A 12,488-nucleotide genomic window follows, 5' to 3' on the forward strand; every position below is an offset into this window, starting at 1 on the left:
GGGCCCTGCGTATCAAGGTGTCGCTCATCCTCTACGGGCCCTGCGTATCAAGGTATCGCTCATCCTCTATGGGCCCTGCGTATCAAGGTGTCGCTCATCCTCTACGGGCCCTGCATATCAAGGTATCGCTCATCCTCTACGGCCCTGCGTATCAAGGTATCGCTCATCCTCTACGGGCCCTGCGTTTCAAGGTATCGCTCATCCTCTATGGGCCTTGCGTATCAAGGTGTCGCTCATCCTCTTCGGGCCCTGCGTTTCAAGGTATCGCTCATCCTCTATGGGCCTTGCGTATCAAGGTACCGCTCATCCTCTATGGGCCTTGCGTACCAAGGTGTCGCTCATCCTCTACGGGCCCTGCGTATCAAGGTGTCGCTCATCCTCTACGGGCCCTGCGTATCAAGGTATCCCTCATCCTCTACGGCCCTGCGTATCAAGGTACCGCTCATCCTCTACGGCCCTGCGTATCAAGGTACCGCTCATCCTCTATGGGCCTTGCGTATCAAGGTGTCGCTCATCCTCTTCGGGCCCTGCGTTTCAAGGTATCGCTCATCCTCTATGGGCCTTGCGTATCAAGGTACCGCTCATCCTCTATGGGCCTTGCGTATCAAGGTACCGCTCATCCTCTACGGGCCCTGCGTATCAAGGTACCGCTCATCCTATATGGGCCTTGCGTACCAAGGTATCGCTCATCCTCTTCGGGCCCTGCGTATCAAGGTATCGCTCATCCTCTTCGGGCCCTGCGTATCAAGGTGTCGCTCATCCTCTTCGGGCCCTGCGTATCAAGGTACCGCTCATCCTCTACGGGCCCTGCGTATCAAGGTGTCGCTCATCCTCTACGGGCCCTGCGTATCAAGGTACCGCTCATCCTCTACGGGCCCTGCGTATCAAGGTACCGCTCATCCTCTTCGGGCCCTGCGTATCAAGGTGTCGCTCATCCTCTTCGGGCCCTGCGTATCAAGGTACCGCTCATCCTCTACGGGCCCTGTGTATCAAGGTACCGCTCATCCTCTATGGGCCTTGCGTATCAAGGTACCGCTCATCCTCTACGGGCCCTGCGTATCAAGGTACCGCTCATCCTCTTCGGGCCCTGCGTATCAAGGTGTCGCTCATCCTCTTCGGGCCCTGCGTATCAAGGTACCGCTCATCCTCTTCGGGCCCTGCGTATCAAGGTACCGCTCATCCTCTTCGGGCCCTGCGTATCAAGGTACCGCTCATCCTCTACGGGCCCTGCGTATCAAGGTACCGCTCATCCTCTTCGGGCCCTGCGTATCAAGGTACCGCTCATCCTCTTCGGGCCCTGTGTATCAAGGTATCGCTCATCCGCTATGGGCCCTGCGTATCAAGGTGTCGCTCATCCTCTACGGGCCCTGCGTATCAAGGTGTCGCTCATCCTCTACGGGCCCTGCGTATCAAGGTATCGCTCATCCTCTACGGGCCCTGCGTATCAAGGTATCGCTCATCCGCTATGGGCCCTGCGTATCAAGGTATCGCTCATCCTCTACGGGCCCTGCGTATCAAGGTACCGCTCATCCTCTACGGGCCCTGCATATCAAGGTATCGCTCATCCTCTACGGGCCCTGCGTATCAAGGTGTCGCTCATCCTCTACGGGCCCTGCGTATCAAGGTATCGCTCATCCTCTACGGGCCCTGCGTATCAAGGTGTCGCTCATCCTCTACGGGCCCTGCGTATCAAGGTGTCGCTCATCCTCTACGGGCCCTGCGTATCAAGGTACCGCTCATCCTCTACGGCCCTGCGTATCAAGGTGTCGCTCATCCTCTACGGGCCCTGCGTATCAAGGTGTCGCTCATCCTCTACGGGCCCTGCGTATCAAGGTACCGCTCATCCTCTACGGGCCTGCGTATCAAGGTACCGCTCATCCTCTACGGCCCTGCGTATCAAGGTGTCGCTCATCCTCTACGGGCCCTGCGTATCAAGGTGTCGCTCATCCTCTACGGGCCCTGCGTATCAAGGTATCGCTCATCCTCTACGGCCCTGCGTATCAAGGTACCGCTCATCCTCTACGGCCCTGCGTATCAAGGTACCGCTCATCCTCTATGGGCCTTGCGTATCAAGGTGTCGCTCATCCTCTTCGGGCCCTGCGTTTCAAGGTATCGCTCATCCTCTATGGGCCTTGCGTATCAAGGTACCGCTCATCCTCTATGGGCCTTGCGTATCAAGGTACCGCTCATCCTCTACGGGCCCTGCGTATCAAGGTACCGCTCATCCTATATGGGCCTTGCGTACCAAGGTATCGCTCATCCTCTTCGGGCCCTGCGTATCAAGGTATCGCTCATCCTCTTCGGGCCCTGCGTATCAAGGTGTCGCTCATCCTCTTCGGGCCCTGCGTATCAAGGTACCGCTCATCCTCTACGGGCCCTGCGTATCAAGGTGTCGCTCATCCTCTACGGGCCCTGCGTATCAAGGTACCGCTCATCCTCTACGGGCCCTGCGTATCAAGGTACCGCTCATCCTCTTCGGGCCCTGCGTATCAAGGTGTCGCTCATCCTCTTCGGGCCCTGCGTATCAAGGTACCGCTCATCCTCTACGGGCCCTGTGTTTCAAGGTACCGCTCATCCTCTATGGGCCTTGCGTATCAAGGTACCGCTCATCCTCTACGGGCCCTGCGTATCAAGGTACCGCTCATCCTCTTCGGGCCCTGCGTATCAAGGTGTCGCTCATCCTCTTCGGGCCCTGCGTATCAAGGTACCGCTCATCCTCTTCGGGCCCTGCGTATCAAGGTACCGCTCATCCTCTTCGGGCCCTGCGTATCAAGGTACCGCTCATCCTCTACGGGCCCTGCGTATCAAGGTACCGCTCATCCTCTTCGGGCCCTGCGTATCAAGGTACCGCTCATCCTCTTCGGGCCCTGTGTATCAAGGTATCGCTCATCCGCTATGGGCCCTGCGTATCAAGGTGTCGCTCATCCTCTACGGGCCCTGCGTATCAAGGTGTCGCTCATCCTCTACGGGCCCTGCGTATCAAGGTATCGCTCATCCTCTACGGGCCCTGCGTATCAAGGTATCGCTCATCCGCTATGGGCCCTGCGTATCAAGGTATCGCTCATCCTCTACGGGCCCTGCGTATCAAGGTACCGCTCATCCTCTACGGGCCCTGCATATCAAGGTATCGCTCATCCTCTACGGGCCCTGCGTATCAAGGTGTCACTCATCCTCTACGGGCCCTGCGTATCAAGGTATCGCTCATCCTCTACGGGCCCTGCGTATCAAGGTGTCGCTCATCCTCTACGGGCCCTGCGTATCAAGGTGTCGCTCATCCTCTACGGGCCCTGCGTATCAAGGTACCGCTCATCCTCTACGGCCCTGCGTATCAAGGTGTCGCTCATCCTCTACGGGCCCTGCGTATCAAGGTGTCGCTCATCCTCTACGGGCCCTGCGTATCAAGGTACCGCTCATCCTCTACGGGCCTGCGTATCAAGGTACCGCTCATCCTCTACGGCCCTGCGTATCAAGGTGTCGCTCATCCTCTACGGGCCCTGCGTATCAAGGTACCGCTCATCCTCTACGGGCCCTGCGTATCAAGGTACCGCTCATCCTCTACGGGACCTGCGTATCAAGGTGTCGCTCATCCTCTACGGGCCCTGCGTTTCAAGGTACCGCTCATCCTCTACGGGCCCTGCGTATCAAGGTGTCGCTCATCCTCTACGGGCCCTGCGTATCAAGGTGTCGCTCATCCTCTACGGGCCTGCGTATCAAGGTACCGCTCATCCTCTACGGCCCTGCGTATCAAGGTGTCGCTCATCCTCTACGGGCCCTGCGTATCAAGGTACCGCTCATCCGCTACGGGCCCTGCGTATCAAGGTACCGCTCATCCTCTACGGGCCCTGCGTATCAAGGTACCGCTCATCCTCTACGGGCCCTGCGTATCAAGGTACCGCTCATCCTCTACGGGCCCTGCGTATCAAGGTGTCGCTCATCCTCTACGGGCCCTGTGTATCAAGGTGTCGCTCATCCTCTACGGGCCCTGCGTATCAAGGTACCGCTCATCCTCTACGGGCCCTGCGTATCAAGGTATCGCTCATCCTCTACGGGCCCTGCATATCAAGGTATCGCTCATCCTCTACGGGCCCTGCATATCAAGGTGTCGCTCATCCTCTACGGGCCCTGCGTATCAAGGTACCGCTCATCCTCTATGGGCCCTGCGTTTATTACTGGCTCTTCCTATGGACATTGTGTTCCATGGACTCCGAGGTGATGTTGGTTCACAATTTTCAAGTCTTCTCTCAGGCATAATATTTCTATGTCCTGATGAAGATCCAATGATCTTCTGAGGATTGAAAGGTCATTGACTTCAGTATCATCGTATTCCTCTTGCATTGGGTTGTTTTTATGCTTTGCGCGAGGGACCACTGGTCGCTGGCGAGAGGCGCACGTAGCCTTGGCTCCCAGCGCAGGCGAGAATAGCTGGGGATGTCACTATGCTGGACAGCAGCTTCGTTAGAGCAGCTCTGCGGGTGGCAGCCATCTTTGAAATTTAAATTAGGCTCTTCTTTTATTGATTTAGTTAGCAAAAGATGTGGATGAGATTTTCTGGTGTTGACTCTTCCCGCAAACGTCGCACCACTATCTGACTGCTTTGATTACAGTTTCCATTCTTAGTCAGAGAATTATGACAGCATTTTTTAATTTGTAAATAAACACATAAAATATATCCTTTGTTTCCTAGTTATCTTGAGAGTGGCTTTTCATTATGAAAGAGGGCTTGGGTGCCGATAACCACCCCTGTATTATTTCACGGAATTGATCATTGCTTCACTCACATACTGCTCAGTGGGTTGTGTGGTGGTTGCAGTCCAGATGTCTTTCTGTCTCGGTTTGGCACATTGACAATGTCCTTAGCACCAGGCACTATAGAAAAACATATTGTTGGGACGTGTTTCGGAAAACACAGAAAATGTATCCCCATAAAGAAGCCAAGAGGGAAATGTCAGGTTTCTGCAGGTCCAAGGGGGTTAAGGTGATGACGTCCAATGAGTAAATATTTGAGTCGTGGGCTCTGTTTCATCAGAATGAAAGTGTCCCTCCTTGTTGGGGGACTAGTTATTCTTAGAGAAGACTAAGACAGAGAAATGGAGAAATGAGACATGACCACGTGCGGGGGACAGAAGTAACTTATCGGAGGGTTTTTCTGGAGCACGTAGATGTGGAAAAGATAGAGAGAATGATAATTGAGAGAAAAAGAGAACAGGGGAATTGCGGAAGGAATGAGGAATCAACAAGCTGGGCCTGGTCCAAGGCCAGACAGGCGACACAATCAACTAACTGGACTGACAGAAAGAAGAACACATGAATATCTAATGTCATAACATTGAGGGTTGTTGTTATTGTGTGGGAAGCAAATGGGAAAGGGAGCAGAATAGGGGTGAGGGGAAGGGGAATTAGCAAATGTTAGAATATTGTTTAGGACTAGGGCAGAATTCGCTGAGTTCAGCTATGCAGAACTCCGCAAAGTGACCAAAAACTCTGCTGCGTTACGCAGAGTTCCACAAGCAGCAGAGTGCATTAGCTCACAGCGTTCCTGATGATTTTTAGCGGCAGCTGAAAAGTCAGCGCAAACAGCACCATGTGCAGTGCAAGAGGGGGCTGCTTCTTTTTTGCAGCTCAAATAGATTTTCTATTTGAGCATCCGCTTCCTCAAAGCGAACGGAACATTTCTCATCACAAGCGATAGCGACCATCCGTGACTGCCCGCATTGAGAAATCTCACTGGGAGGTGGTCTGACGTAAGATTTTCCTCAAGCGCGCTCGCCACCTTAACAGTGCATTCTACGGGATACGTAGAAAGAGGAAAACACGTGTAGAAATAAAGATATTTCTCCTTGTTACGTCTCACCTGGGAGGCCTAGGATTTGATGCATTCTCAGGTTTACCAGTGTTGGGGATGCATCAAAAACCATGGGAGCTCAGTAGGAACCTCCACACCACACTCATGGAACACCTCCCCGGGGCAGAGTAAGAGAACGTAGAGATTTGGGCTGTGTTGCCTTCCTCCATATTTTTGAAGCCATTGAAAGTCAAGCAAAGTGGCTTCAAAAATATGACTTAGTGGTTTGCGCCACTCATGTACCACATTGCGTGGTGTATGCATGGCGCAAACCCCTCATAAATCTGAACCCCTGTTATTAGGAAAGGTCTCTGTGTTTCCCTGAGGTAACTAATTCTTTTCAGAGTCTTGCTGAAAGGACTCTATGATCTATAGAGACCTTTGGGGTTACCTTTCACTGGTGACTAGATTATTGGGCACCTATCCTCGCCCTTCCACCAGTCTGTGTCCGAAGTTCCCGCTTTTCATTTTTCCGCCTTGGTCTGAAGCTGGTTTGTGTTTCTCAGTTCCTGCTGTCTTGACGGTAGCCGGCTTCCTCTTGAGCTTAGATTGCTTTCAATACTCTGCTCTTGGTTGGGGTCTGTGATGTTGGGCTGATGGTGGTCACACTTTCCCAGAATTAGAGAATGTTCTTGAACAGTGAGGATGAATCCATCGTGAAAGAGTCATAGGCCGTTTTTTACAGGGTTTTGGTGTAGAGCAGCTCCTATCGCAAGTCACCTTGCTACGCTGTCCTATGCCAAAGTGAAAGGACAGGAACGCACAGTATTTATGTAATGCGGTGCATTCCTGTCCTTTCCCCCTGTGCGGGTGCCGCTTTGGTAGCCCACTCTGGTGCAAATGTGCCGCATTGCGTTCAGGATTGTTTTTGTGCAGCAAGGGGCACCTTCCTGCACAAAAACAATCCAGAAGCGTTTTCCACTTTCTTGAACACAGCACACATGGACAGAGTAAAAAAAAGGAGAAATAACAATATTTCTTCTCATTACGCTTCACCTGAGGAGGCGTAAGGTTTTGGCGCTTTCCTAGGTTTAAGTGATTAAGTAAATATGTGGCAGTGTCAAAATGCATAGGTGTTGTTTGGGAAAACCCACTGCAATGCCTATGGAATGCCTCCTTGATGTGGATTAAGGCAACACAGTGACTTGAGCTGCCTTGCCTTACTCCATATACATATGGCCATGCAAAGTGGCTTTGTGTGGCCTTGTAGATATGGTTGAGAGGTTCGCGCCATTCAAACATCACAAAAAGTGGTGCTCCGGTGGCACAATCCTCTCATAATTAAGCCCCATTGTGTAGGGCAAGTAACACCAGCGTGGGCATGGTGGAACTCCAACTGACCACTTGTTAAGGGTCTCCTGTGAAGCAATGCTTTTGCAAGAAACAAGGAAGAAGTGCCCTGACGCATGACTGGTGGACTTTATGGGCGGCATGACGTGTTGCTGCTTGTGTGATGTGTGGCGCATCAGGTTTGGACTCGTTCCATTTCTGTGGTTAGTTATATTGGAGTTAATAGTTTGTGTGTTGTACCTGAGCTCTCTATTTGATTTGGCTTCCTGCTGATGGATGGCGGAGGTGGCCAAGAGAAGCCTGGAGTTCTTCAGGGATTTTTGCATGTTTGTCTGGAAGAGTCAGTCGGCGAATAAACTTTGCAATCCTTTTTTGCCTCTGGAATTTAAGTTCAGCACTTTTGATTGCATGTGAGTTTCGGGCCCATATTTACGGGCTTTGTGGCGCAGACATCGCAGCAGGTCCCCTTGCAGCGCTGCCCTGAGTCACAGGGAAGGGGCAGGAATGTGTAGTATTTAAAAGACACCACACATTCCTGTCTCTCACCTGTGCTGGCCCACAGTGGGCTGCCTAGCGCCAATGCAGGCACCCTTGCACCGTGGTGGAAGGGTGCCTCCGTTGGATGCAGGATTGTTTTTGTGCAGGAAGGGACACCTCCCTGCACAAAACCAATCCCAAGAGGCTTTTTCCTCTTTCTGTTTTTCTATGTGTGTTGTATTTTACAGCACACGTGGAAAGAGGAAAAACTGAGGAGAAACAGATATTTCTCCTCGATATGCCTCATCTGGGAAGGCGTATGATTTTGGTGCATTCCCATGGTTTACCAGTGCTTGTAAATCTGGGAATGCCTCAAAATCCTTGGATGTTGCGTGGGAACACCAGTTGAAATCCTTCTCTGGCACAGAGTAATGTAACACAATGATCTGAACTGGGTTACATTAGTCGAGATTTATGACGCCGCGCAGGGCCACGCAAGGTGGCCTTATGTGGCTTCATAAGAGCCACTTAAGGTGTGCGTCGCTCTTGCACCACGTTGCGTGGTGCAAGAGCGAGGCAAACCAGGTCATAAATATGGCTCTGAGCTTGTATTGAGCTTGCAGCGTTGCCGCTGTCTTGGGATGTTTCAGTTACCCCGTTTTCTGTGTGAATCCCTGATAACGGGCGTTGGTTGTGTGTGTGGTTGAGTGTCTGTGGGTGTTCACCCATTCAGTGTTCTACATCTCCTATCTTGTGGGAGCACCTCAGACACTATGGAGTTTATCTGATGGTGCTACGGGGCTGCGCTCTCTTTAAGGCTGGCACGTACCATGTTCAAGCCCCTACCGCAGCTAAGAAGAGCCCCCACCACTGAAAGTTTGACAATCTATTATTTCCTATGTTATGTTACTGACAGTAACTTGGGGCACGCTGTGGGGGTGCAGACTTGTTCTTACCTCGTGAGCAGGAGTGTCGGGGAGTCAGGGCGCACATCCACCATGGAGGAGAGGGAAGGACCAGGTAGGGTTGAGTCCTTGTGCCACTGGAGTACCACTGGAGTACCACTAGAGTACCACTTTCTTTGATGGTCCAGCAGCGCAGGCCTCTGAGATATATCTACGAGGCACCCAACGCCACTTTGCGTGGCTTTTCATGGCCGCATAGATATGATGTAAGGCAAAGCAGCGCAAGTCGCGGTGTTGCCTTACTCTGCGCCAGGGAGGCGTTCCACGGGCGTTGCAGTGGGTTTTCCCAGACAACAGCTATAAATAATGACGCTGTCCCACATGCACCTAATCCCGTAATCCTGGGGCAGCCCCAAAACCTCACGCCTCCCAGAGCAGGCATAACAAGGAGGAATTGTTTAATTTCTCCTTGATTGTTCCTGGCTCTGCAGCACACATAGAAAGCACATCTTGGGATTGTTTTGTGCAGGAAGGTGCCCATTCCTGCATAAAAACAGTCCTGCAAGCAACACCATGATACAACGGTGCCTGAGTTGGCGGTAGGCTCCCAGTTGTGCGCCAGCACAGGGGGAAGGTCAGGAAAGCAAAGTATTAAAAAATGTGGTGCATTCCTCCCTTTCACATTGGCATTGACAGCGCGGCAGGAAGACTTGTGGGGCGTCCCTACGTCAACTCCCCATAAATGAGGGCCATGAAATGCAGTGCACTTTGAGAGTTAAGTGATTGGGTCATACACCTACTATTAAGTAGGGGGATACAGAGAACATACCAGTTTCTGGCACATACATGAATTGCATAGCAGCAGTGACGGAGACTGGCGGTGTGCATGCCACATACGCACCCATGCACACGGTGCGTGTCCTGTTTGCACAGATAGTGAGCAGCCAAACCCTCCCTATCTCCTAGAGGCAGCACTCTCCTGATACCCCATAGTTCAGTCATCTGGCGCCTCTCGACCCATGAGCCTACTCCAAAGAGCACCTGACAGTAAACATGAGGGGGCAAAGTCTAGGAACGGCACCTGACGAAGAGCGCCTGCTCTGGGCCTTATAGGGAGTTGCTGGGATATTATCAGCAATTACTTATCAATTGATTCATTTTACTGCCTTCCGCAAAGCTCCTCCTGTCCCAAAGGTTGTCATCCTCTGGTCCCACCTCACAGTTTATCAAATACTCTTTAGGTGCACAGGGCCAGCTGCGTGGGAGCCACAAACCATCTGTGTCCGCGCGGATTTGTGACCTGAGCACCGGGCCATCTCATTGGTATTCACACATCATCGACTGTGTCCGTGTGGATTTGAGATCTGAGCACCGGGCCATCTCCCTGGGATCCACACACCACTGACTGTGTCCGTGTGGATTTGAGATCTGAGCACCGGGCCATCTCCCTGGGATCCACACACCACTTGACTGTGTCCGTGTGGATTTGAGATCTGAGCACCGGGCCATCTCCCTGGGATCCACACACCACTTGACTGTGTCCGTGTGGATTTGAGATCTGAGCACCGGGCCATCTCCCTGGGATCCACACGCCACTGACTGTGTCCACGTGGATTTGAGATCTGAGCACCGGGCCATCTCCCTGGGATCCTCACACCACTGACTGTGTCTGTGTGGATTTGTGACCTGAGCACCGGGCCATCTCCCTGGGATCCACACACCACTGACTGTGTCCGTGTGGATTTGAGATCAGAGCACAGGGCCATCTCCTTGTGATCCACACATCGTCAACGGTGTTTGTGTGGATTTGGGATCCGCTACCTCCTGCTGCCGTGGCTGAGTCTACCTTGGCAGCTCACAACCACCTTCTGAGTCTACGTAAAGCTTTACCTTCAGGATTGTGAGCCCTCCTCCTGAGGAGTCTGTTTGGAAGTTCTACCTCAGCTGGTGGCGTGTGAAGTCCACATAAACTCTACCACTGTGCGTCTTCTTGCATAGAGTGGCTACGTCTGATGAACTCCTGTGATTGACCCCATCAGTGGACCTTCTGCCTCCACGTAAGCCCAACCTCCCTGGTCAATGTGTAGATGACTTCCTGGACCACCTGAAAGCTATTCCTTCCTGGATCACCTCAGTGTGTGAAGTTTGAAGTCCACATAAACTCTACCGCTGTGGATGTTCTCACTTTGAGCCGCTACAACTGAGGAAGTCCTGTGTTTGCCCACACCAGTGGCTACCGGGCTCTTGGAGAACCTTCCAAGTTCACGTAAACCCGACCCTTGTGGTCAATGTTTGCCTGACCTCTTGGTCCTTCTGGAAAGATTTCCTTCCTGGATCTGAAGTGTTGGAGCTGCTGCGCTCAGGTGGAAGTTGTCACCTCTGCTTTCCTCAGCTGCAGGATGGTGGCTTTGGTGGCCCTGTGGATCCCCCTGCTAGGACTCACCCTGTGCCCTTCTGCAAGCGCCGCCAGTAAGTAACAGAGCCCGCCTAGAAGTCTGGGGTTAGGAGCAGTGCTTTACCAGGGTGGTGGGGGGTGTTTACAGCAGTGCAAGATTAGACAACAGTACCACTGTGGCAACAACTGTCTCTTGTGATTGTGCTTTTATGGGACAGTGTGTGATGGTGGGGGGGGGACACTGAAATATGGGCAGCACCAAAGGGAAAGAAAGTGCAGTCCTTAACGCATGAGGGTGTGTGTGGGGGGGGATAAAACAGAGTGCATTATTTCTATGGAATTTCAACATCAGAGTCTAAACTGTGATCAGTGGATACTGGGAGCTCCGGGTCAGATGGACCCCAAACCATCCCCCTTAGGAGCGTTATATCTCATCACAGAGCGCCTCCTGCGCCCTGATGCATCCAGGCGCTTACTGAGGTTAAGGGGGCCTGCGCGCGGCTAGAAGCACATTGTGAACACATTATCCTATGGACGATAAAGTAAACTGAGTGAGAGTGTGAGGAACTATGAAATGTCACGTAAACATGAGCCACCTACTCCTACTCCGGGCGATCATTCACTTGACAGACCGGAAGGGGCGCGTTTCGAAGTCGAATGGATTTTCTAAGCCACTGGGGCTCCTTCGAGTGTTGGCAGCATCTTCCTTTAGTTCACACAATCAGTTTTTTTTTCTAAAAACTTTATATTGATGATTTGTTTACTCTCTACCCACTGGACCCACCCAGACCCATAAAATACCATCTCCGTGCCCCGCTCTCGGCATCCGTCTAAATCCAGCAAGGGGGCTCTTCTCAAAATCCTTCCACCCCTCAAACATGTGCATCAGATCAGTCACCGACTGACACCTCCCTCGAGGAATGACCCCCCCTGAAGGACTGCCCCCCCTCAAGGACTGGCGCCCTCTCAAGGACTGACAACTCCCTCAAAGACTGACACCCCCCTCAAGGACTGGCACCTCCCTCAAGGACTGACACACCCCACAAGGACTGACACCCCCCACAAGGACCACCCATCCCCTCTAGGGACTGAAACCCCCCTCAAGGACTGACACCTCCCTTAAGGACTGACACCCCCCTCAAGGACTGACACCCCCCTCAAGGACTGGCACCTCCCTCAAGGACTGACACACCCCTCAAGGACTGACCCCCCTCAAGGAGTGACACCCCCCACAAGGACCACCCATCCCCTCTAGGAACTGAAACCCCCCTCAAGAACTGACACCTCCCTTAAGGACTGACACCCATTCAAGGACTACCCCTCCCTCAAGGACTGACACCCCCTCAAGGACTGGCACCTCCCTCGAGGACTGACACCCCCTCAAGGACTGCCTCTCTCAAGGATTGACACCTGGCTGTATTGAAGACTGCACCCCTCAAGGACTGATACTTTCCCTCAAGGAGTGCCTCCCCTCAGGGACTCACAACCCCCCTCAAGGACTGACACCTCCCTGGCACCCCCTTAAGGACTGACTCCTCACTCAAGGACTTGTACACCCCCTGAAGGACTGACACCCCCC

General features: G+C 52.7%; 1 protein-coding gene across 1 annotated transcript in view; it reads left to right on the forward strand.

The window, feature by feature from the left end:
* Window positions 1-9,714: 9,714 nt before the first annotated feature.
* The window catches only part of LOC138252337 (carboxypeptidase inhibitor SmCI-like), a 41,590-nt gene continuing 38,816 nt past the window's right edge, over window positions 9,715-12,488 (forward strand). The window contains exon 1 of the mRNA XM_069205729.1: window positions 9,715-10,983. Coding sequence (XP_069061830.1) covers window positions 10,914-10,983 — 70 coding nt within the window. The 5' untranslated portion in view covers window positions 9,715-10,913. The remainder of the gene's footprint in view (window positions 10,984-12,488) is intronic.

This window comes from Pleurodeles waltl, chromosome 1_2, assembly GCF_031143425.1.
Source record: "Pleurodeles waltl isolate 20211129_DDA chromosome 1_2, aPleWal1.hap1.20221129, whole genome shotgun sequence".
Lineage (NCBI taxonomy): Eukaryota > Metazoa > Chordata > Amphibia > Caudata > Salamandridae > Pleurodeles > Pleurodeles waltl.